The sequence below is a fragment of the Microtus pennsylvanicus genome, chromosome 10 (genome assembly GCF_037038515.1).
Source record: "Microtus pennsylvanicus isolate mMicPen1 chromosome 10, mMicPen1.hap1, whole genome shotgun sequence".
In the NCBI taxonomy this organism is placed as follows: domain Eukaryota; kingdom Metazoa; phylum Chordata; class Mammalia; order Rodentia; family Cricetidae; genus Microtus; species Microtus pennsylvanicus.
The window spans coordinates 60,732,622-60,759,486 of NC_134588.1; the positions used below are offsets into that span (position 1 = coordinate 60,732,622).

Genomic DNA, 26,865 nt, shown 5'->3' on the forward strand with positions numbered 1-26,865 from the left:
CTCCGGGTGTCATCGTAACCTGCGACCATCCCTCGGTGGTCTTGTCTACTCGGATGGACTGGTTTATCACTTCTCTCAGGAGCTGTCTTAATCTGTCTCAGAAATCCGGTGATCTGGATTTTTTTAGTGCTTCAGGCAACGTAGTGAAAATAACTCGTGTCTGAAGGTAAGGTTGAGAGTGGAGACAACTGCTTTCCTTGCTTTCGTGGGACTGGCTCGTGGGCCAATATTTGAGATCTCCATGCAGTCAGAAGCAGTGATGGCTGAGGATTGTGTGTGTGGGTGGGTGGGGTATAGTGTATAGGCAGTTTGCCTGCACATGTCTATGTGTATGTACGCGTACTGCCAGAAGAGGGTATCAGATCTCCTGTTCCAGCCAGTTCCAGCCAGTTCTAAGTCTACAAGTGGTACTGGGACCCAACCTGGACCCTATGGAAGAGCAGCACGCATTTTTAATCATTAGACCATCTCTCTCCACCAGGATCTTGGCTTTTAATGTAAGAAAATGTGGATGCTTATTGACTATCACAACATTTTGAAGACAGATTCCTGTCTGATTGTGGTCCATGGGAGACTCTTCTTTTTTCTTTTCTAAAAGAACCATGATAACGAGAAGCACAGACTCCCTCTTGCTGCATGCCTACCCTCATCTGGTCCTGGCCCCGCAGCAGGTCCCGACAGTGCTGATCTTCTACATCTATCTGTCCCTTTGTTCCATTCCTGATGTCACTGCTATTTTTGAATGATTTAGATGAGCCAGTGCACATCACAGCACTGCTGACTAATGGTGTCAAGTGGTGTTTTTGTGATGAGGGAATGTTCTGTTTGTGTTATCCAATACAGTAGCCATAGTGACCTGAGGCCACCATGCAGCTGATAAGTGCCTAATAGAGCTACAAAAAAAAAATTGGCATCCTGATTTTATATTTTAATTCAGAGTCAAATGGCCATTAACTCGTCATGCGCCTTTAGACTGATGTTGCCAGAAACTACTCTCAAACAACCAACATGGAAGAGAGGAGGATTTAGGAGACTGTAGAAACACTAGATGACCACAAAACCCACTGCTTGCTTTAACTCTGTAAGATAGTCATGTCTACCTTCAAACAAGACCAGCTTCCTGTCACTGATCTACAAGGTGTGGACTGTATTTCCTCCTCTGGTTGTGCTGGCCCCGTCTGAGGGCCAGAGAGGTCAGCAGTGGGTCACTTCAGAGTCTTCCAATTTAGCACATCCTCAGCAGAATCACCATAGCAACCTTCCTAAACCAACACTCTCTCTACTGATGTCACTAAGCTATAAAATGGATAATATATACTAATGTTACATATACATATATCACACCGTTATATAAATTATATTTACTCATTTATTAAAGATAATAATATTTAAATTTGTTAAATATAAACATACATATTGGGTGGCCTAGGAATTGCTATGAGCACTATACTGAAATTACCGAATGAGTGTTATGTGCCAGATACTATATTTATTTTTCATGTTACCTTTCATGTTCTCATGTATAGAATCATCCCCATTTTATAAATACAAAAACTGAGTTTGGGGGACGATGAGTCACTTGTCCATGATCACAGGGGTCATTTACCCTGTAGCCAGAACTTGGATCCAGTGTAATTACAGAGTTTGCACAACACTTTCTCCTAACCCTTCCCTAAACAACTTTGTTCCATAAAAGAAGGGATTCCGAACCTCCCTGGTACAGCTAAGGTTCTCAGTGGTTCACCTACTCACCGGTTCTCACTTTCCCAACTTTCTACACACTGCTACACCGTTTTGTTCAGCAACATCCCGGATGTCCTCATTAATCAAAGACCCTGTGGCTTGCAGGTCGGTTCCTCTACCTCTTTAGACTGCCTGGCATGTTTCTCTCTCACACAGTGTTTGCCACGGCTTACATATGTCTGCAACTACAAAGCAAATTCCTCAAGGGCAGTAGCCACAGCTCATTCCTATTTGAAACCTTGTGTCTACCACATAGGGAGCTCTTGGGTAGGGATAGCTGCTGAAGTCGAAGGAGGATGCTCTGTGTTGCTCCTGTCACTCATCCTACCCCACAAGCATCCTTGTCTTCTGAAATGCAAGATGTCTTCAGTTTCCTGGACCGTTTCCCTTGTGGCAAGAGTTGGTAAGTGGATGTTCTTAGGTCTGACATGCAGTTCTATGCTTATCTGCAAGGGTATACCCATGAGATCATGAGCTATGAGAAGGCAAGACACATATTTATATGTTATATTTGCTATTCCAATAGCTAAAACACCATCTGGCCAATACCAGGAGTCTAATTATAAGCATAAGTAACTCTACATATAGGGTCAGACTGCCCGTACTTTATTGATGTCTTTTCCTTTGCTTTGGACCTGTTTATAGTAATTCAGGGCACAGTCCGGGAGTACATTTCTAAGCGCCTGTGTTAGTATTACAAACTCCAACCAAGTATTATACGAAAAAAAAACTTTAAAATTTTTACTTCGAAACCACTAGATGTTTACATTTCTCCCCCTTTATTCTCTTTAAGAGAAACACAATGTGTAATACTGAATAAACCAAGATGGACAGCCCATAGTATGAGATACACAAGGTAAGATGACAAATGGATAAACAGAATTTTAGGTTCAACTTTGCTGGCATCCTTACATCAGTGTAAGCTAAGGAGAAAGGCTCCAACCTGAGCTGGAGATAACTGGGCCAAGAGCTCAGCTAGAGAGGGGTTCTAATGCCCTTGCCCCTGATATGTGTGATACCTTCTTCAAGTGACTGGGATGGTGACCACAATGAGGTCTCACCTTGTGACTAGGATAAGGCTTTAGCAAGCGAAGTTTGTCTTGCAGGCCTCCAGGAAGAAACAGTCAGATTGTGAAATGCTTCTGGAGAGGGATGGCCTCCACAAACCAAAGCTCTCTAAATCCCACAGGGAACAGGGTTTACTGCACCTGAACTTCAAATGTAGCCACAGACTCTGTAGATCCTTTGGTGGGAGCTTTGGCTGCAGACCCAGCCGAGCTATGCCCAAACTGTAGGCGACCAGGAACTACGAGGCGATGGAAGTGTATGGTTTTAAGCTGCTGCATGTGTAATAATGTGCTATAGAGTCACTAAGAGCTAATCCGAGGCATGTCCCACCGTAAAGGAGAGTAACAGTCATTTCTACACACCTATTAGACACAAAGACTAATCCCATTACTGAATCAAGTCCTCTTTGTATTCCATTTGTCGTCCATGAAATCTTATTTGATGAGGCCCTGCCCGTCAGATGAACAGTTTGGGGGTATACGATGGGGGCCAGGTGAAAACCCACAGTGAGTGCTGAATATCTCTCTCACAGGGGTTGGCTTAGCTTGCTCCTTCAATGACTGGTAGGAGATTAGATAAGTTCCCTAACCAGGAAGTTATTAATTTTCGAACTGGGAAAGCCATTTGCTTCACCCTGGGCAGGAATTAGGTGTGATGTTTTGCCAACAAATACAGTCAAAGAGATGAGACCACCCGTGACCAGAGGGCGGCCGCTTCCATTTTGAATACTGGGGCGGAAATGGCAATCTGAAGTATTTTTACTCAAGTAAGAAAGAGACCCTGCCTTAGAGCGACTGCCCTTCTGGTTTCAAATGGCAGAATCTAGGCAAAAGAAATGGGCACAAAGCACAGCTAGTCCTGTGTCCTTTTAGAATCTGACCTTCAACTGGGCACAATGGAATGGATGCAAAGAGAAACCCATATAGACAATGGATCTGTTTTGCTCATTTCTCCAGTTTATTTTTTTCAAAAATGAAAACAAACAAGAATCCAACCAACCAACCAATCAAACAAACAAACAAAAAAGTCTAGACCCAAAGTTTCTTTTCTTTTCTTCTTCTTTTTCTCCCCCCCCTCCCCAGGATCTGCCAATGTAAATAGCAACTCCAGCATTTTAACTAAGGGAGTTACCATGGGGATGCAGGGAACACATGCAGCGTGGCGGCGGCTGCGGCACAGAGGAAGGACCAAGGCAGAAGCCACCAGTCACTTGCATTGTGCAGAGTGGCTGCCTTAAAGAAAGCAGGCTGGCGGCAGGCCACTGGGCAAAAGAGACAGTGGGTTCTGCTAGGGGGGTTGATTTTGCCTACTATTATATCCCTACACCCAGACAGGAAACCTTTATCTTTTCAGATTTAATTTTAATTTTGATTACATGTATGTGTTGAAGGTTTTGTATGTGACGATAGTGCCTGCAAGCCTATAGAAGCCAGAAGGCTTTGGTTCCCCTGCCGTTTAAGTTACAAGGGGTTATAAGCCGCTCCTGATGTACTTATTGGGAACTGAACGCAGGTCTTCGCTGGGGGAGTTTGTGAACTTCATTGAGAAGCCATCTCTTCTGCCTCATCCTCCTTTTACGTTCCCTTGACTACAGGATCCTATTAACCTAGAGGTGTATCTTGCAGACTAGCATTCTCGTTTTGTTTCTCATGCAATCTAAAAACACAGTGAGAAGTGGGGGGTGGGGGTGGGAGAAGATGCTGGGGACTTCTAAATGGGGCCATAGACCATGAGAGACTCTACCACTGCGAAGAGAAAAGGCAGGTGGGAGAGCTGAATAATGCATGCTCTCAGAGAGGAGAGCAATCCTGGAATAGCCATGAATCCTTCAGTCTGATTTAAAGGAACAAAACCATACACATCAAGAACTGGTATGCTGACCGTCACATACTAATACGCATTAACAGAAGTCTTACAGTAAGGGTGTTTGCAGGAATTGTCCAGTCACAACAGACGACTAACTCAAGAGGAACTGTGGGTTATAAGGCATACCTCTACTACAAGAAGCATTTGTTAGATCAGTTGTCAAAATCCTTCTTCTAGATAAAGGGAAAAATCTGGTTAACACTGTCTCGGAGGCTTGAGAAGAAAAGCCAAGGGCTCAAATAAATCCACTGGTCTGCAGAAAAGGAGAATTAAGAACTGGTTCTCAGTCTTATGCTTTCAGTTCTCATGCTTTTTTTTTTTTTTAAGGACCATTCTATTTTGAATTCTTAAGTAAGGTCATGAGCATCACCGAAGCCAGAGAGGAAACATCATACTAACCAAGACCCTATTCTGACACCTTCCTGCTTCTCTATGTTCAGGGAAGCGTGTGGTGACCAACTGGGGACTTACAGCCCATAATACAGTATGCGTGGTGATCTCCTAAGAAATGTTTCTTGAATTCAATGGAGTCCACTCTCTGTCTAGACATGGAGGGAAAGAGCCCAGCTTTCAAACTCTTAGAACCCAGCCCTCTTGGAGGAAGTATCACTATGGTCTGCTAGTTAAGTGACAATGAGCACACGGCTATGACATGTCCCTGTAACACAGGGAAACAGTGCTATGTAACAACAACAACAAAAATTTTGCCTGGCCTTTCATTGTTACCAGAGCTCCTCACCCAGAGAGGGATATCTGTAGCAATAAACATTATCTCCTGCAATCATGGATTTTTCCCCCCCAGTGCTATAGGAAACCAGCAGTCTCCTGCCTGGGCACATCAGACCTTAGAACGGCATTCAAGCTAGTGTTTGGTCAGCATTCAATGTAGTAGAATTAGAGCTTCAGAGAGGGCTAACTTGTGAACCCTGACCCTGCTGCATCAGGATCTTTCAAGACCTTGATGACCTTTCAGGACAACCCAGAGACTCACCTAGCATCCAGAAACCGGGAGCGCAGGATCATGACGGCCTCGCACGTGCTCTGCTTGAGCTGCATCTGGATGGAGCTGAACTTGCGGTGGATGATGCTGACCATCCTCTCGATCTCCTTCGGGGAGATGGGCCTGGTCCGGCTTTGCTCTCGAAGGAGGTTCATCACGTGGGTGGTGAATTCATTGCATGCCTACGTGGCAACACAGGGAACGTGGGGTGAGCTGAAATTCACGGCTTACCAAACTGAGTCCACAACGTGCAGTTGGGGCAATTTTCTAGAGACTTGTACAAGTGAAGAAAAGTAGGAGATTTGATGGCATTTTATCAAATCTGATAGCTAGAATAAATGGTTGTCTGGAAATTCCTTTTCTTCCCAATGGCTCTTGCTCTACATTTTGGCCCTGGTTTTGATGTCTTAAGGGAAAATAAAATTCTGAATCATTTTAACATCATTTTTTCCTGGATTTTATGACCATGAGAGGGGAGATACTTAACATCCAACCCTGCCTTTTGGCCCTATGTTAAGAGTTGAGAGACTTGGGGTCAAACACATCATGAGCTTTGTCTTGTTCATTATCCCTGACATGGTAGGGCTTCCAAATATTCAATTTGGGGATACATAGACAGCCAAGAGTTGAAATCACAAAACAAAAAGCGCTGATGAGTCTTCCCAGAGATCTCTCATTAGCTGGCTTTGAGTTTTATCTAAAGAAGCCCTCCTGTGCCTGGTCTACACACAGGCAATCGGTCCCCAGCAACCTTATAAACAGAGCACCCAATGTGAGTTACAGGGTCTAGCAACCACCCCTGGAGGAGTAGACAATCAGTCAGCCATGGAAGTCGAAGTGGAAACCTAACCACTCCACGTCTGCGTTGCCTCTGTGCTCCAGAGGGATGAAGGGACTTTCCCAAAGGCACACGGGAGGCCTGGGAGGACCGAGGTGTGGCCCAAATGCTTCCTATCATTTATGGGCCTGGGAATGGAGAAGCTGAACTCGCTCTTCGGGAAACCGCTACCCACTCTTTCGGTTATTAATACTTAACATCCATAGTCTAGTTTCATCAGCCGAACACTCAATAAAATATCTATTCACCGATTAACTCGCAGCAATGCTGTAAAACTGTATTAGATTTGTAATGAAAAGAGCAAGATGGTGCTTCGAGAACTTCAAGTTAGGACTCAAAGGACTCCGAGTTTAATATGAAGAGCAGAAACATGCTCGGTATCGACAACATTGCATTGCTGTGCTTTTCTACAATAAAGCTCTTCATAAGTGCCAATAATGGAGCAGCAATAACAGGAACCCACAGTCATGGGCTATTTACTGAAGCATTCTTTGAGTTTGGATGACCAAAGGAACATGGGCAGAGGGAAGCATCCACAGTGGGAGGCCTGTTTTGAACCCCGCTCCTGTGAATATTTATACAAATTCTTGCGTTATCAAAAGGCACATCTTCTCTGAGAGATTTAATTATTCTTCAACCCTCTAACACATTAAATGGTACCCATGTTCTTGTTCATAGAGACCTAGATGTAGAGGAGAACATTTGTACAGAGGAGGAAATGGGCTGAGTGACAGGCTGCCTGGGTCCCTGCCAGCTAGACGTACTCAGTAGTGGCATTTGGGGAAGCTCTATAATGTGTCTGTGTTTCTTTCCCTTTGTCAGCTAGGATGGAAATCCCCTACCTAAGAACATGCCGCAGAGACCTGCAGAGCTACATAGGCCAACAAATCTGTGTCTTCATTATTCCTTTAGAACACAGGTAACCTAGGGGCTGGAGAGACCGCTCAGCTGTTGAGAACACATGCTGCTTGCAAAGGACCTAACTTTAGTTTTCAGCACCCTCATGGCAGCTCCCAACCATCTGTAGTTCCTGTTCCAGGGGATCTGATACATTTTTCTGGCCTCCTTGGGCACTGTGTACAGGTGGTGCACTTCCAAACAGTCAGGTAAAACATTTATACATAAAATAAAGTAAATAAATACAGAGGTGACTTAGCAATCCACCATATTATCCTGACAGAGCAAACTTCTGTGGGCTTCACGTCTGCCTTGCTGAAATAAATGTGATAACAAATGTCCCCCTCTTTATGCTGCAGGAATGTGCTGAAGGAAAGGCCACAGATGGGTCTATGTAGCATTCTCCATTCAGAAAAGTGTTATCGAGACACGGATCTGTTACAGTCTTATTCCCAAGCCAAACCCAGACTCTGCAACTGTACCGCAAAGAGAGGGAATTACAACCTGGCAGTGAGCTCCCAGGACTTCCAAGGCCCCCACGACAGAGAGTAGATAGAGGGCTAGGCTCTTAGCCAGCCCACAGTCATCCTTCTGAGGAAACAAAGCAATCCGCTGGGCTGCAGCATCCTCCTCTAGGGGACTCGCAGGGAGCAGGAGCTGCAGGCTAGGAGGTTTTGTCGAATGTACCAGCTCTCAGCTGGGAAGCCGCAGCACTTGGTTAATAATAATGTGTTTCATTACTGTGAATCAAAATCCTCACAATATCTGGTGTTTAGTTGGGGCATTTTATTCCAGGGCTTTTTAAGCTCCGCAATGGGCAGACAGTGGAGCCCTTTTACCTACTGCTAAGGCAAAGCGAAACAGCTGCAAAACATCTGGGAGAACACACAACTGAGGCTCAGGGTTTCTGAGCTTGTCTTTGATGGACAGGACCGAATGGTCTAGATTCATCTAGGACCTGAACTGTCTAAAATGACCTCTCAATTCCCCATCATGACAATGTCAGAAGCTGGGCTGCTTCTGTTAGGTCAAGTGCTCACAGTGTAGAAGTAAGGTACATATTTGAGGCTAAGACAAACTAGAACCCTCAGGGTCTGGTCATCTCTGCTGTGAACTATTACAGAGAACTACGATGAAGAGTTCTAGCCACCTTGTGGGGTAGGAGGATTTCTACAAAGAAGTGTCCCAAGGAGGTTGCCCCAGGGTCTCTGGAGTCCTCACAGGGAACCTCACAAGGTCTAGATTTTGGCTGACATCCTGCATGTTATACAATCCATCTTCTTCCTGTCTCCTTCCACCTGAATGTGGCACCAGTCTCACTCACAAAGGTAAGAGGAATCCAAGAGCCCCCTTAGCTGTGAACTGGTGTTATTCCACCCTAGTTCAGCCCTGGAGAGTTACACTCCAGCGACATTGTTTATAAAAGCTGAGGAATTCCCCAAAGCAACAAGAGGGTCATTTCTCTAAACAGACCTTGGAATAAGATTGGGTTTTTCTGATACCGTATTTTTTTTCTAATCTGTTTGAGTATGTCAGCTTTTACCTACCTTAGCTACCATCACGATCTGCTATGGAAGTGTTCCATCACTGTCATTTAATAATGATGAAAGTTTCTAGAAGCTTCCTTATTTAATAACCTTGGGATAAAATAGTAACCTGCCTGTTGGGTTTATTTGGAGGGCTGAGGGTGAGGGAAGTTATTGTGTGTGGTTATCTGTTATCAATATACAAAGAACAAAACAAAGACAGCAAAATTAACAGTAACAACTATGAACATGGAGGGTGACATTTTACCTGACTGAGGTTCCCTACTTTTAACAAAGCCCCCATGAGGAACTGTTACAGAAAAATGAAGAAGATGGATCTCTCAAACATACCAGCTGAAAGGTTAACAGCGCCATCGCCTTACAAGCAGCTATTTATTATAATTAACAAACTAATTTTAATAAATTATTAAGCATCCAGAATGTGCTAAGCAGAATTCACTTCTCACCCAGAAACTGCCAACATAAATAAGGAGACATGACGCTTTACTTCCTAAATCTAATAAATATATGAGACAAATCGACCACCGCTACATTTGCATAATTTGCTGTGCACTCGTGGGGCTTTCCCCGAAGTTCTTCACTTCCAACATCTCTATGATTTAGAATAGGCAGGAATCCATGAGAAGTTCCTAGAGGGAACATTTCTATCACTAGCCTGATGCCAGTAGAGTAGTCCAGCCCAGGGAGGCAACAGAACATGCTTGTCATTTGATGTTGACTGATGGCTATACTTCCTTTTTCCTAATGAAGTCAGGTCTTCTTTCAATAAGAGTCAAAACAGGCATGTAGGGCAACCTCTATTCCTTACTGGATGTGTGACCTCAGACACATGTTTAACCTCTTACATTCCACCTTCTTTGCCTGCAACAAGTAGTCCTATGCATCCAACAACAAATTGGTAAGGAAGAACAAGGGCAATTACATTGGCCCTGATGTCTTGCAAGTGAGTATGCTATTGGAAGGGACTCCTGCTGCCCAAGTGGTCACCCACTTTGGACAAGGATGGGAGAGGGACAAGGGTGTTCCAATGGAGAAATCAATTTTGTGCTGTCTGCATTCCAAACAAACAATAAAGCCATCTTTCAACACCTCCAAGTCTAGCACACGTTGCAGTTGTGTGATTAGAGGAAGCTATATTCTGAGCTCCTTTCTTGCCTTGCTTATTTGGCATGAGTTAACCTAGACGTCAGGTCTAGGCAGGTTTCTAGGCATAGCCCAGACATCCTGGAGAAGGTGAAGTAAGAATTGCACAAATAAGACAAACCAAGAAGAGGCCATCCAGAGACCTTTTAAGAAAAGGCTCCACACGCATCTTCTAAAGTTATCCCACTAGGTTGGGGCAGAGTCCAGATTCATGATGGTCCATGTGGGGAAAAGCATCAAGATTAGGCAAAGCAGCATATCTCAGACTCTCCTGGGACCCGAGAGAAGTCTCCATGAGCCAACAGTGTGTCAAGAACATGTGTCCTCTTCCAAGGAGGTACAGGGCAATGACTCGCAGTTCTTAACATGCTGGTTTTTCTTTTCCTTCCTTCAGCCTCAGTTACACCTGTCTGATGGCCAAATTTCACTATGCTTAACTGAAGGAGGCAGAGCGGTTCCCCCTGCGTGAAAGAGTGGCCTTGGTGGGTATCCTCCACTTCAAGGGTGGGCAGGAGTGCAATAATGAAACTTTCTCCACTTTAAATTTTAAAATGTCCATTTCTACTTTAAAATTTAAATTTTCTATTAAGTTTGCATTTGCCATCTACCTAGGCGGTCGCAAGTAGAGTGCTTTTTCTTTTTTTCTTTTCCTTTTTTGGGTTCATAAAAATAGCAAAAGAAAATCTACTCCATAGAAAAGACATCCTACAGAACCCAGATTTAGCATAGAATCTAATGGTGACAACAAATGTGTTTGTCAGCTAAATAAATGGAGGAAAGTTAAAGGACTTCTGATAGAGCACTATTGATCACAATGGCTGGAAAATTAGCACTGATATAGCGGCCCGAATGTATGGGGGACAGGAGGGATCTTCCCTAGCCAGGGGTAGCTCTGGTGACCATCAGTGTACCGCATCTCTGGATAGTGCTTTGTGTCTCAAAGCCATCATATTCTTTCTATCAGAGGATGCCAACAATCTGTCACAAATCTATAGTTCTCTATGAAACACCTGCTTCTCCTTCAGGATACAGGATGCAGATAAGAGTACATTTGATTCAGCTGATCCTAGCATGGAAAGGAAGGTCAGGTACAAGTGTCCCTTTCCATGGGATTCTCGGGGCATCCAAAGAATGATGTCCCCAAGGCCAAGGGAAGCTAGCATGTGCTGCAATCAGGTTGTAACTCCGATAATGGCCCATGCATTGGGGGACCAGGGAGTCCCTCTGGGCACATTTCCACATCCCTCAAGTGGTCTGGAGTTCCAGGCACAGGGTATTCCTCTCATTGATCATGCATATTTCTTAAGGCCATCATTTACAATGTCATGTTGTTTAGTGTCTTGCCCAATGTAAGGCTTGGGCTTTACCTAGTTGAGACCAGGGTCTTGAGGGAATTCAAGACTCAAGAACCATAAGCCTCGACCTCTGGGAAAGGACTGACCAAGGCAGGTTTGCAAGCATAAGCGGCAGTTTGTTCTCCCCTTCCTCGGCCAAGGGCCAGCGTGAGGGTGTGTGGTTACCTGCTCATATTTCTCCAGCTCCGTGTGGTAGATTTGTCTGATCTGTGACAGTTTGGCTCTGTAATCGGAATGCTCCACTGAGTTGTCTGAACCTGCGCCCCCAGAAGCTGCTGCCGCCGCTGCCGCTGCTGCAGAACCTCCTCCTTTCTCGGGCCCCGCCACCCCCTCTGCTAGCAGCATGTTGTCCAGTCGCATCAGCTGGGGATCTGTGGGCTCTTCTTCTTGGGCTCCCCGAATACTCAAAACTACAGAGAAAGACAAAAGAGAAAAAAGTTTTAACAGCAATTCAAGGGAAACATTTAACAAGTGCAAAACATAAACCCTGCTGTGTTCCTCGGCTACACTGGCTTCCGGATTACCTGCCATAGGGCCTGTGGAGAAAGGAGGAAGGGCTGGACAAGACCTGAGAGGGTGAAAATGTGGAAAGAGACCCTTGCTTTGCTCTAAAGAAACTCTACTTAGACAAAGTCTCTAGAATAGGAGACTGGTGGGAGGAAGGGGGCATGGGGAGACAGTGGGGGGACACGTGGAGACAGTGGGGGGACATGGGGAGACAGTGGGGGACACGGGGAGACAGTGGGGGGACATGGGGAGACAGTGTCGTGGTGTGTGGAGCTTTACTTGGGGAAGATGAAGTTGCTGAAGGTCCAGCACTGTGGTCATAGCTATAATCCCAGAACTGGGAAGATCAGGGTTCAGAGAGAGAGAGAGAGAAAGATTGAGATTGTATTTGTGTGTTAGAAGCTAGATTGGGCTACATGAGGCCTTGTCTCTACCCTCTCCCAAGAGAGTCGGATGATGGTGGCGGGTCACACAACCATGCAAATCTAGTGAATATTGCTCAACTGAACTCTCCAAAAGAGTCAAACTTCCCATTATGTGTGCTGTATCACAATCAGTATCAGACTGCAAACATTAATTATAACACAATAGGATGTTTTTTTTTAAACTTCATACTGTAAGGTTTTGAACAACAACAAAAAATTTCTTTATTTCTTTCTTTAGATTTCTGTTTGTGGCTTTTACTCTGTGACTGTCTTTGTAATATTGAATTAACCTATATTTTCATTTCCAAAATAACTTCAGCAGGGTAAATCTAGTTCATGCAATTAAATCTTGAGACCTTTTCCGTAGACTAGCTGAAGGAATAAAGAGTAGTCTAGAAAAATGGGAAGACAAATTAACCCCGGCATAGGGACATGCTGGTTTTAAAACTGAGATCCATCTGTTCTGGGTGGCGAGCTCTCGGTTCTGTGCAGAGCCAGGGTGTGGTCTTTGTTACGAGACGTTTTCACGGATTCAGCAACCCCAGGGCTCTGGTAGAACCGAGTTTCAGATCTAACCCCTGCTGCTTTTTATGGAAACACCACAACTTTGTGGGTGGGTGACTTAGACTGAAACAGATGAAGTGATCCAGCCGTGCGTCTCACAAGAGACATTTCTGTCCCTCTTGCACATAATCTGCCTTCAAATAAACAAACCACTCGACTAAATCCAGTTGTGGCATCAGCTGCCAAGCCTTTGCGGAGAGACAACAGGAAGACCATTTTCATTGTTGAAGAAAAGCCGAAGAGAATTCTGGGAGAAGCAGAAAAGGAAGAAAGGACTTAGAAGACGAGAAGAGGGCCACTGCTCGGGCCTTGTTTAGGGATGGAGGAGACGTCCCAATGGACAGACAAGGACCCTGAGAGTCAAGAGCTGTTTGGGGGTACCAAGAACTTCCAGTCTCCTAGGCAGTCCTCCTCACTCCAAGGGCTGTGTTAGGGAAGGTAGGAATGAGCTCAACACAAGGAGATGCAGAGATGAAGCCAGCCCCTCACAGGAGATGCCCGCATCACTACTGGCTGTGCCCACATGCTCCTGGCTTCTAAGAGGTACCATCCTGGTGAATTCATTCTGAAGGAAATTCTAATTCCTGTTCTAGGAGGAAAACTACAGCAAGGCTTTCATCAAACACTGGGCAGTAGGAAGGCGGTCACAGGTGGTGGCAGAGATTATATAAGGCACTTCTCGATGAAGTAGAAAGGGAAGGAGAAAGGACGGAGAGATGGAGAGGAGAAAAGAAGCCTAAACGTGCACACTGCAGCATTTGCGCATCCACAAGTCTTTCCCTTCTACACCACAAGTCTTCTTCCCATGCACAGACCAGGTTGCTACAGCAGGGATAACAGAAGGTGACATGGGGAGAATGAGTAAAAACTCAATTCTTGTAGGCTCAAAAGTTTCGATAGAAAACTGTCCCTTGGGCTGACTATTAACAACATGGCCATGTTCTTCTGGGTGGTGAACATTTCACTCAGATCTCCATAGTTCTCTGAAGAACTCAACATGGCGGGCTCTGAACACACTGAGGAGAATCTAACCTTCTTTGTGGGGTCTCAAAGTCCAGACAGCCCCTCTCCCTCCCCTGTTCAATGAAGGTATGAAGGCATCACTTGTAGGGTTTATAGGTGTGTTTCTTGGCATGGAGAATTTTAATCACTTTATCAAAAAGATATTTATGAGCCACTTAAAAATTTCAAAAAAGAAATGACTTCTGAGCCATTAAATACTGGAGTTAGATAGATACCATCCTGACTGAGCTCTGACTGGGTGCTGGGAATTGAAACCAGGTCCTCAAAAAAACCAGTGAGCCATCTCTTTAGCCCCCCAAGGCAATATTCCCATCCACTTTCATTTGTTTCATTCATTCAACACAGAGCTTACTATAGGTCTTTGACTGATCTCAAGCTCACAAGGCCCCTATTTGGCTTCCACTGTATGCTCAAGTTACAATTACATCTCACTACACCCCGCTCTGAAGCCATTCTTCTGACTCTAATGTCAAATACATTCCCTTCAGCAGAGGTCAAAGCAAACTTCCAGGGCTAAGAAAACTTCCTACCATGCTAAGGATGTTAACATTTGGCCAGGTGCTAATAAGCCTGAAGGTATTCTCCTGGTGACTCTGCAGCCAATGTTCCCTGGACATGGCCTATCACTAAGAGATGATATCGTCTGTTCTCATCAATGACAGTATCATTAACAGCAACACCATCATCAACAACACCATCATCAACAACACCATCATCAACAATAGCATCATTGACAACAGCATCATCAACAACAATAGCATCATCAACAGCATCATCAACAACAGCACTGGCCAAAAGAACATTATCCAAAAGTCAGCCCTCCCAGACTCTTTCTGCCCAAAGCAATGTCTGGTACTCCCCTTCTCCAACAGAGTAGGTGCCAAAGATGGCCTCCTAAACTCCCAACTCACCCTCTAGAAAAAAACAGTTGTTAGAGACTGGCACCCACAGAACACAGAGCAGGTAGGTGATCATGAGGAGGTCGGCACTATTGGGTCCCATATGCCTGATATTCCCTGAGACGATTCTCTGGGTTGGAGTCATGCCCCGGACTCAGTGCTTTTAAACAGCCAAGCTCCTCCTCATAAATTCTTCTCAAACTAATGAATATCTTGCTTGTCCTTGACATTTTAAATATTTTAAATAAGATAAGGAACTCCCCAAGGTTGCTGTGGGAGAGACAGAGTCTAACAGTGCTAATGCTTATCCAGAGTGGAGGTTTTAGGCAGACAGCGCACTGGGGTGCACTGACTCCTGCATGGGGAATGAAGATTTACCTAGGGAGGGAGTGGGATAGGCAACGATAAACGTGCTTAGATTTTACATCATAAATGCTTTCAACAAATACTCTTTCAAAAGAAAATTGGGTTTGCTAGAAATATATAAATAGGTTCCACCAAAAAATTGAAAATAAAAGAATGAAAAGGTGTAGAAAAAAAAAGCCCAGACGAACCCCCACACACATTGAGCCTTCTAAATTATACTCTGATCATGAAAATAGACAATGTTGGCATATGTGCAAGAACTAAATGCAAATAGGGGAAACCTTGGCTGTGTTCTACTACCCAGGAGAATCTGATTCGGAAAGCCTTGGGCTACATTTGGAGAAGGAATCTTGCAGGTCCATATTTCTCCCTAGAAGAAGATTTCAAGATACCACTATAAAATCAGGTATTGGGATTCACTGACCCGGAAACTGTTCAGCTAGTCAGTTAAAAAAGAAAAAAAATCCCACCAGCATTAAATAAATGAGCGAAACAGCTGATACAGCTAACCGAAGTGATGCTTCCTATTTATGGCTTGAAGTCAGTGCTCTGGTGAGTTGGAGACAAAATGATTATTTAAAAGCTCCTTTTTATCTTTCTAGCGCCATGCAAGACTCAAATGAACCTTTCACTGGGACACCAGAGATGTTAATACTCGTCCTCCAAGATCCAATTTCAGCCAGCCGAGCTGTTACCTAATCCAGCAGCCATCACATATGATCAGGTTCCCGCCTCCCTGATGGGTGCCCTGCACCCCCTCCCCTTCCTTTCCCTCTCGCTCCCCACAGCTTTCCTCCAAACAGGCTTTAAAGGGCCCTGATGCCTGAGGATGCTGGTAACACAGAGTTCGAACAGTCCCACTGGCTGTGCGTCGCTTCAAGATATTTAACCCTGTTGGGTAATAATTCTTAAAGGAGCTTTCTACCCATATATCCCCCCTCCCATCCCAATAAAGACAGAGACCAGTCAAGACAGGCAAGTGATTTCTCGAAAGGTTGTCATGGCCTTTAGAAAACACCTAAAGTCACAGTCACATTGCTGCCATCACTTGCCCTAGGGTTAATCCTGTGTTAAAACTCCAGAGATAAGGAGACTGTCACAGCCCGGTGAGGAGCTGCTCTCACAACTGGCCTCCCGCTGTTCAATCTTTATTTATTTTCTTCACACAAGGAGAAAAACAAACCAAACCCAAAGGCACCGTCAGAGAACTGGTGGGAGGGCCCTGCTAAGGACTGTTTTGTCCTTGGCTGAGCAACGCTGGTCCAGAGCCACTCCCAGTTGGTCGCCACTAGAGGGCACTCTCTCCCCACCAAGGACTTGTACACAGGAGGGTTCCACAGCCACCACCATCTCCAATAAAGCTGGGGAAATGGATCTGCTTGGATTCGAGCTCCCAAAGGTGGGCAGGAAGGGAGGAAGACACATTTACAGAGAGCATTGTTTTAGGGCATGGGGGTGAAACTTGAAAGTCACTCAGATGAGTGAGAAAAGAGACAACTGGAGAGGATAGACACTGGATAGAGACATGGCTTAGGGAAGGCTCAAGAGAGCTTCTTCGAAACCCCAGAGTTTCACAGTCCCCAATGGCACTGCCTTTTCTAAGCCAGACTGCCATTCCCCAGTGAGGAGAGACTTTGAGGCCTGTGGAACCAGGGTTAGGATGCCCTCGTACTTTTAGAAACAGAAAATATTCAGCCCTTGGGAGCCAGACACAGCTTCCACACACTGGATTGCATCATCAGATGCTATAAAACACGAATTCAGCTTGCACTCTCACAGATTATAAAGGTAAAGCCACTCTGCTAAAACCTGAACAAGTGGGGCACAGCCAGGACTCCTGCCACCTTGCAAGCAAGACTGGGTTCTTGGAAAGCAGTGGTGGCTTGATGACCCAGCACGAGCTCGTGGATCTCACAGAGTGCATCTATTCAGCTGTCCTTGGAGCGTTAGTGCATGGGAGCCAAGTAGGATGTAGGACTGTGGCATCCCAGCATCTGTATCTCACCGCCCTTCTGGGCCAGGCAGTCAGTTCCCTGCATACGCCCACCTTCCAGGTCTAAGCTACACGGGAGACAGAAGGCTTTCTCTCAGTCGTCGCTTCCATACTCATTTCAAGAAAGTCAGATCTGCCTGTCAACCCTCCAGAAGCAACACTATAATGACAGTAAGCCTGAGCTCCGTAGACTTAACTTGGTATGTCTGTTCTAGGCCCACGTTGTCCATGGCAAAGATTCTCGGTGCAAGGGAGAACCAGACACAGGACCAGTACCTGTGAAGGATTTCCATGAGACCTGAAAGTAGGGCCTGACAGCAAAGAGACCCCAAGAGCAAAGTCACAACGAAAGGACACTGTGGAGTCTTGTGTGAGCCAAATCAGTACTAAGCAGGTATTAAAAATGAGCTGGGTACTGCAACTCCCAAGATGCCACAGACATGGACTCTGGTTTCTAGAAGGCCGTAATTTACATATCTGTGTACCTACTTCTATACCAACTGCTTTTAGATCTGGAGATCCCCCTGTTCTTCCAGCTTCAGTCACTTCCCACAGGCGCAGTCATCATCCACAAACTACTAGATGCTTCTCCAGCTGGGAAATAACTTTGCTATAAACGGGTTCTTTTAAACCATGTTAGGCCCCACATCCTCCATTACTTGTTACCCCGAAGCTCGGGGTTGTATGTGTGGGTGCTCTTCACTCCCGGTTCGCAAGCTTCTTCTGTGTTTGATGGAAAAGCTGTCCTGGGGAATTATTTTAAAGAGTCGTCTATCAAGTAAATGGGAATGATTAACCATTTGATTTCCCCAGTTTCGCAATCTGGCAATACAGGCAGCTGCCAGACAGCGGTTGATGGATGGATCCCAGAGAGCCCACTCAGACCTCAGAGCACCAAGTGGGGAATCTTCTGCAGCTGGCCTATAGTGACCCCATCAGAGGGGCCCCAGTTTACAGAATCTGTAAACCTGGCGGTTACCCCAGTACTCACTGACCTCTTAGAATCACAATGACCTAGGTCTGAGTCAGTCTCCTAAGCTGTCACCATCCCTGTGGTATTTGGTTGAAGATATCTTTTAATTCTTCCGACATTTTTCTTGGTTTGTTAAGCAGGTATATAACAGCATATATGACCAGAAGAGGGCTTGTAGACTTCCCTCCAGCAACAAATGTTTCCGGACATGTAGATTTATGGAGTGTTTACTATGGTGCCATGGCTGTGCCAGGAGCTGAAAATGCACTCGCTTCTTCACACTTGGCCAAGAGCCACCGCATGTGGAACTTTGGGTGAAGTTTTAACGCAGGAGGAGGATAACAAAACACAGGACACTCTTGGGATACTTCTACTATTCTGGGTGTTTATGTCTAGGGGTTTTCTATAGAGATGCACCGAGTTTTTCTTGTCTTTTCTCTGGGTTAGCTTCCAGCCCTTCTGGTCACAGGACTTTCTACTTCTCGGGGGATGTACGGGCATGGATCCCATTCACACATTCCCTGCTTGGCACACTGAGTCTCCCCGGGCCAGCTGGCAGTGAGAAAGCTAATGCACTGGGCAACAGGCGCTTGCATTTCTGGATGGGTGCCGGCTGCCTGGGTGAGGGACTTATAGATCTTAATAACTGAAGCTTGTATCGCTGCTCAGGAAACCCCTTTGGTTAAAGGAAAGCTACAGAAGCTGAGGGTTGGGGCATGACTTCATGCTGCCTCTGCCCTCGGATCCATGATGTATTCAGAGATCTGAGGAAAGGGGCTGAGGCACGCGAGAGGGCCAGGGTAGAGTGCACAAGGCCTGGACTGCACATGGGAGCTCATGATGCAAGAAGCCACTTCCCACGTGGTTACGCATAAGAAGCAAGAGAGACATGGAGCCACTGGCTGGAGGATGTTGTGCACTCCATGGTGAGGAAGGCTTCTCATGACAGCGGCATCTCCTCCACAAAGTCACTGTGGAAAGCAGGAGAGGGTTCTTAATTCTTTCTTGCCTTAGGCTGAAAATGTTTTGAGGTTTGAAGTCTTGATAAGGAGCCCAGGATATTGCCCAGTTCTTGCCAGAGCGTGATTAGCTCCCTGCACCGCTCCCCACAACACTGTTGGGGTTCTCTTCACTCAGCTCTGAACCATGGCATAGGAACATGTACTGACATAGGAGTGGGCTATCTCCATGCTAGGCCAGATTTCAGATCCTCCCTGTGTGGCTTGGTCTCCCTTAGTTTCAGTTTCTTCATCATCAAGTAGGTGGTGACAATGGCAATTTGCCACAGTTCTTATAATGGACAAAATAAGATTGCCAGTATTGTTGTTGTTATTGTTATTATTTTTTATATTTATTATTATTATATTTTTGGTTTTTGAGACATATTCTCTCTACATAGTCCTAGCTGTCTTGGAAGTCACTATATATATAGACCAGGAGGTCTATATACTTACCTCTGCCTTCCCAGTGCTGGGATTAAAGGCATATACTGCCACCCTGGCCTGTTATTATTATTTACAAAAGCATAATCCAGTGTTTGGTACAAGGAGGGTCCGTTTGATGCTCACACCTGTTAATACATCACTCCTGAGTTGGGCTGGAGGATCAGGAGTTCAAGATCACCCTCAGCTACAAAGCAAGTCTGAGGTTGCCCCGTACTGTTCGAGCTAAAGCCTTTGGGAGAAGGAGGCATTGGCAAAGAATCAGAAACAACAGATTTAGAGTTTGGTGTCTGGTTGCTGAATGTTGTAAATCTACAGCAAAGAAAGAACAAGCATAAGCCGGTGAGTGCAGTCACATACACGGGCACACGCAAATGCATACATACACCACCCACGTGTGCTTCTGAATAAGCCCTGATCAGTGATGTCATCGCGTCCCGCGAATCCATCATTCCTCAATGTATAGAGTATAGTTCAACGCACCCTCTACTTTTTCCCCCTTCCCTACTGCTTGGGCTCCTGTGCTGCTGTTCTAAGCACTGTAAGGCCCTCACTGCTTTGAGAATCTTGTGTTTTATATATTTGAGGAAGCGGAAGCAGAGGACAACCTTGGGTGTTGTTCCTCGGGTGCTACCCACTATTTCTCCTTCCTTCCTTCCTTCCTTCCTTCCTTCCTTCCTTCCTTCCTTCCTTCCTTCCTTCCTTCCTTCCTTCCTTCCTTCCTTCTTTCTTTTGACTTTAGACTTGCCAATTCCTCTAACCTGAGTGGAGAAAACATTACAGGTATCCATCCGCCAATCTCCTCCTCCCCACTATACCCGGTTTTTGTGTGTCTGCTTTTCACATAGATTCTCCAGACTGTATTCTCCCTGAGTCCAAAAGCATCTGTGTCTTCCCCTACCCACCAGTGCTCACACTGGATGCCTAAGGCCCCTCTGGAAGGCTAGAAGACCCCTGGGAACCACTTGGCTCGGAAGTAGCCTCACCTTATGTCTGTCAAGCTAGCCTTGAAGTCTCCTGTAGTGGCTGCTTTCAAAATTTCATTAAAAATACATAAATTACAGTTAGAAAGAGAGTAAAGACTCTATTCATAGCCTGAGGTTTGGGGAAGCATGCTTCAGGCTTAAACTTGGGTAGGATTCAGCGCTTGCAGCCAGCGTCCTCTGCTAGGGCATGGAGAAACGCCACATTCAAAACATTAAAACAAGTTGCTATTGCTGGGCCTGTGGCCTGTGTGGGTTCAACTTGTTGATGTCAACGCTTAGGATAACAAATGTCTTTTCTGTTCTTAGAGGTGAAACTTTTCTGGCCATATTCACAAAGAAATAGAGGCAGAGAGATTTTTCTCTCCAGCTTTCCAAACGCTCTCATCAGAACTAAGTTGCTTGCTTACTTGCTTGCTTTGAGGTACCACAAGTTGCACCTAAACCCCCAACTCCCCACCACCCTTTGTCCTCGCAACAGAGCAAGTACTCTAAGTAATCTATGACCAGCCCCAAAGTAAGTTTGAAATAAAGATGATGTTCTCAAAAGAATCTTCTTAAGCCTTTTTTCCCCCTCCATTGACTTATTTGGGGTCAATTTCCTTGACAGTGGTGTGAATGACCTAGAGGGATGCACAGACCCCAGGGGACATCCACACACTTCTTTGACAACCCAGTCCTAACCCAATCTGTGTTTCAATGGCCCACATTGGGAAAAAAATACAAGTGCTGAGGTACTTCTTCACCTTGCTGAATGAGGTCCCCTTTCCAGCAAGATGGGGATACAAACCTCTGCAGGTGGCAGCCCTGGGAAGCAGAGAGGACCAAGAACAGAGAGGAGGTTGATGTCAGGCTCTGTAAACAGGTGCTATACTATAGGTGCCTCCATCCCTTCTGCCCTTTGCTTGTGTTCTTCCACTTCCCTCTCCCTCTGCACCAGACCTATGACCTCACTGACTAAGAGGATGAAAGTTTAAGATGAGGAGAGAAAAAGAGATCACATTTAGCCTGAAGGAAGCAAAAAGAAAGGACTTCTAGAAGTCAATGACAACCATTATCAATTCAACTGCCACTCAGGGCCACAGAGCATCTTATGCAAATGTGCATGTTAACCACATTAGCATGTATGTGAACATTTGCATGCCAACCACATTAATACATATGTGGACAGTTGACAAATGAAAGGACCTGGGCAAGGGACCATCCTGAGAAGGACCAGGCAGAAGGCTCGCACAGAGGTGACAGCCAGGCAGAGGCTGGCACAGAGGTGACAGTAAGGGGTAATCCACTTGTTTCTTTCACTTTTATTTTTCTCCAGAGTTCACAACTGTGTGCAAGAAGGCAATGGGTTTAGCTTTTCTTGCAGCTCACATGCCACGTGACCCAAGTCCCAACAATGAGCAATGATGGGAAGTAGGGGGTACAACTCTTCAGGAACCTCTTGAGAAGAGGAACACCCTTCTCGGGGTTTTCTCCTTTTCTTATGGTAACTGGAATGGGAAATAACACCAGGCTGAGGTGGTCGGGACACTGGAAGCCTCACCCAGCAAACCAGCTAGAAGTGAGACAGAACTCTCTCGGATTAAGAGATCAGCTTAAACGCTCTCACCTCTAGAGAACGGAGAAAAACCAAGCTGCATTTTGTTTAAGCCATATTTTGGAATAATTCAGGTTTTTGTTTGTTTGCTTTCGGCAGCTTAACTAATTCAAGTTGATACAAACTGTTAAGAAAAGGGTAGGAATTTAGAAGGCAGGGTGATTTCACCTTGGTTAGAGAGTTACAGGAAATTAGAAAAGGCAGATTTAGAGGTGACTCACAGCAAAAACCAAGTCAAGCCTTGACAAAGTTCCTCCACAGACAGAGAGGGCTGGGCCACTATGGGGCCTCTCCTAGATAACCCCAGAAGCCAGAAGTCTGGGTGAGTGGAGATGTCATGTGACCAGGGTACTTAGTGTGCAGAAGATTCCTTTGACCTTGACCGGGAATGCAGGGGTGAGGAGAAGAGGGTGGCATAAGAACCTGATAAGAACACCTTGCTTCTTTCTTCCTACCATGCCCAGATGAAAACTGAGCTCCACCAGTTATATATAGAGGGGGAAGCAAATAGAAGAGGGGTAGGGTAGCTGATGGGAGGGGAGTTCTAACATCATTTTAGATCAAGAGCGGGAAACCTGCCTGCAGATATACAGCAGATGCCTCTGAACACAACCGTAGAAGAAGAAGCCATGGAGCCAAAATAGCATTGTGGAACTGGTCGGGTTCAGGGGTGATCAGGTACAGGGGTCCTAGTGGGCCTGGGTCCCAGGTCACTCTACTTATAGAAGGAACGGAGGCCATTTGTTGCAGCATCCACAGACCTCCCCAGAGAAGCACACTGAGCCTGTACACAAGTCTATTGCCTTTCCCTTTTCCAAAACAGCCAACACCTGTGATCCCAAGACAGTCATCTCAGAAAGGCATCAAGGGTCAGGCAGGGTCCTTCAGGGAGACGGTGAGTACAGTCCTTGACCCACCTTAAAAGCCACCCTCCGCCCAACCTCATTGTTGCCAAGTCACCATGCCCTGCCTTTCTCCATACGAGGGAAACAGAGCACATCAGCACAGAGGCCAATGGGGCCTTTTCTTGCTCCTCAGAATTTCCCAGCATCCTCCAGAAGCCCCCAGGCACTGAGGAACAAAGACCAGCTAAGAGTCTGAAACTCTGGAGTCTTGTCACAGAGAGAGACACACGAGCTGAGGAATACTGGTTGTGCTGGGACCAGGGCATTAGAGATCCTGAGCTCTAGCTTACAAAGCACGCCTGCCACATTCACTAGCTGGTCTCTGCATGAAGAGACAAGCATCTCAGAGACCAAGAAAGTTGGCTTACTTACTCTAGGGGATAGGACGAATCTGCCTCAGTAGGGTACCTAATTCTTTCTCAGAACCGATATCTTTTCTCGGGGACTCAGTCTTCCTGGGTTGTCCTCCATGGTGTCTCTCCCTCTTTCCCCAGCACAGCTAAATGGCTAAATCATGAACCCATGGACCTCCGCTGGTCAAGTGAGTCACACTTATCCTAAAGTCATGTAGGCACTCACGGTTCATTCTAAGCAGGCCTCCTCCAATGCCGATTCTGGTTTCCTGGGGACATTTTAAAGGAGAAGTAGATTTCAAGCAAATGATTGCAACTTATCGAAAATAATGTGCTACTTAGCGTCTGCGGCAGACATTCTGGCAGGCAGTGAGGGGAAGCAGCGCCGGAGCAGATGGGCGCGATTAGGCTCAGATTTTCAGATGGGCTTTTTTTTTTTGTTGTTGTTGTTGCTGATGCTGCCTCCGCTTGTTTCTGCACACTCGTAACATCAGGAAATCAGGGATGAGTGCCCACTCCCTTCCTCTGTGCCCTGAGATAGGGCTCCCTACAATGGAAGCACTCACCCTGGGGGGGGGCGCGGTACAGTGGGCATCATGATTAGCATCATTGACATGTATTCGTACCACACAGCTCTGGCTAAATACATCAGTGACTGGCAGAGAGATGGATGAGGCATGAGCTTCATTTTCCTTTAAAGATTCGCCTCCCCGAGGCTCGGTCTTATTTACTTCGGTTACTACCATATTTCCCTGAAGAAGTGTCTTGTTTTCTCATTCACCTAGTGAGCCAACATCTTCTCCAAATATGTAATATCTGCCCTGAAAGTTCCAGAGTTTTTCCATCATTTACATCCCGAGCCTGGCTTGGCAAGCACCTTGGGATGGGCCTCGCTGGACTCCAGGAGAGCCAATAGCTAATAGCAAGCTGTCCCTGTTTACATACATAAACACAAACACACACACACCTATCAAAAAAGTGTGTGTATGTGTGTAGCATACATGTTTGCTGCATGTGTGGAGAAAGCAGACACTTTGCTCTGCTACTCTTTACCTTAATACTCTGAGGTCTCCAATGGAACCTGGAACCTGTCTCACTGCCATCAAGCTACAGAAATCTTTCTATCTCTGCGTATACAACCTTCAGGGTTCAGGCATGCAGGTCACACCTGAGTTCTTATGCAGATACTGGGAATTTGAACTCGGGCCTTCATGCTTATACGAGAAGTCCCCCCTACAGAGTGGGGCGAAGATATCATTGAAGCCAGGAAACTTGGGATTAAGTTTTCTGGTCTAAAACACAGAGAGCCGTTTTAGAAGTCAAATTTGCTTTTCTTTTTCTACATCGCTTCTCGGCACTGGCACTGGGCTTGACTGTAGACGGGCCATTCCTACAATGTCTAGCATCAGTCTCCCAGATCAGCTAGAATAAAGCTCTGTTTTGAGGCAGCGTCTCACGATGCAGAGACTGGCACCAAACTTACTCCTCAGCTCAGGGTGGTAAACTCCTGGTTCTCCTGCCTCCACTTCTCCGCTCTCAAGCGTTTTACAATTACAAGTGTACACCAATGGAGACCTCAGAATAAGATTTTCTCAGCTTGCTCACAATGGTCTGCACAAATTTCACCAATAGTGCTGTTCCTCCAAAGACCTGAGCAATCATGACAGTGGCAAGCTCGCTGGGTCCCTATTCTCCACGTGGCCCATACCTGAGATGGGGAGACTGGAACAGAAAGATGACTGACTATTGAGAATCATAGGGGAAGGAGCAATTTCACAAGTGAAACTGGCAGAAAAGATGATGAGCCGATGATGAAAGAGCCAAAGCATCCCCTGATGATTTTTTTTGTTGGAATTAAACTTTACATATCAATTTATTGAAATTTAGTGTGGTTGCTGTGAATGCTCCGTGGATGGTATGGGAGACAAAGCCTTTTATTCTGACATGGGAACTGAAGTACACAGGAGGCAGAAGGACCTACGGGTACAGAACTAGCTCTGCAGGTAACTTAAGTTGGGGCTCCTTCTCCCCTCTTCTGGTCTTGCAGCTGCTCCCCCTGGTACCCAGGTGGCAGAGTGAGCAAAGAGGGGACATTAAGTGGCAGCCTGCAGCTTCACAGGAGAGAGGTCAATGCCAGCATCTCGATTGCCTTTCACAGAATTTCTTCCTGTTTTACCTAAACTCACCTTCAGAAGTAAAACTGAGAGCAAGGTGTCCATTTCTACAGCTTCAAAAATGACCTCTTCTGTCCTAAAACAGACAGTGAGTTCACGGGATACTTTGACCAGGACACCAAAAGTTAGGGTGAGGCCCACAGCTTTTTTGAAAGGCGAATTTTTTCTTTATTGGATGCTGCTCTTCCTGGTAGGAGGGTGCTGAGCAGCTGGTACCACACCTTGGTTTTCAAGTTCAGCATCACCCACTAGGATGATCTTCCAGTTCCTGGCTCTCTTTCTACTTTGCACCACCTCTCGGCAACCGAGATGATTTATGAGCAGAAACAGTGCAGAGAAAGGCAGCTTGGTTGCTCTAATGAAGTAAGTGCCTAGTTCTTGGGTCAAGATTGTAGAGCATTTGCAGAACATATATTCCTTCTTTTCATGGAAAAGTTAAAATGAAATGAACCACCTCATCTTTGAAAGTTACCTCTAAATAGGCACCGAAGACATGATGACATTAGAAAATAAAGCAACTAGCTTAGGATTCCACAACGCCATGGAAATCTAACTTAAGCACTGTGAATTGTGTTTAAGCGGCCCTTCTTCCAGTCAACATCCTGAGCAACAGAGACTGGTCAAGATCTAGAGCCTTCACCTGTAGGCAAATGAACAATACTGCTGGCTTTAGAACTCCAGGTGGCCATGGTCTGTGGTAGATCAGTTGTCCAGAAGTTAAGTGACAGAAAGTTATGTGCAAGAAAAAAGCAAAATGGAAAATTATGAGTAGAAAACAAGAAGCAGGTATTTCTATAATTCTTTCCTCCCTACAGGCTACTCCTGGGGTCCCTAGACTTCAGAAACACTGTAGTGGGTGCTGGTGTCCTGTGACTAACTACGCAGTTTGGCATGAATGACTTCTCCAGTTATTCTGGTTGCTAAGCATTTACTCAATTTATGTGGAGAATAAAAGATACCTGCTATCTGAGAATGGTAGCCCCCTCCCCCACACTCCTCCTATATGCACAGTGAATTCAGAGTGCACAAAATGTAAGACCACAGATCTGACACAGGCATCCAGTCTGAAATGACAGCCCAGATGTCGAAGCTCCAGTTCACATACACAAGGCTGAACACTGGGCTCATGGATTCCTTAATTCTTCACAATGAAAGATGAGAAACTTCATCCTTAAACAGAGAAGACTCTCCAGTGCTCAGATTG

General features: G+C 45.7%; 1 protein-coding gene across 5 annotated transcripts in view; it reads right to left on the reverse strand.

Annotated features, from left to right (window-relative positions):
* Nucleotides 1–26,865, reverse strand: part of Pbx1 (PBX homeobox 1) — a 314,150-nt gene that overhangs the window by 76,913 nt on the left and 210,372 nt on the right. For all 5 annotated transcript variants that reach the window (XM_075988521.1, XM_075988524.1, XM_075988520.1 and 2 more), the window contains 2 exons: nt 11,623–11,867; nt 5,669–5,859 (listed from right to left, as the gene is read on the reverse strand). In XM_075988521.1, the coding sequence (XP_075844636.1) occupies nt 5,669–5,859; nt 11,623–11,867 (436 nt within the window). The remainder of the gene's footprint in view (nt 1–5,668; nt 5,860–11,622; nt 11,868–26,865) is intronic.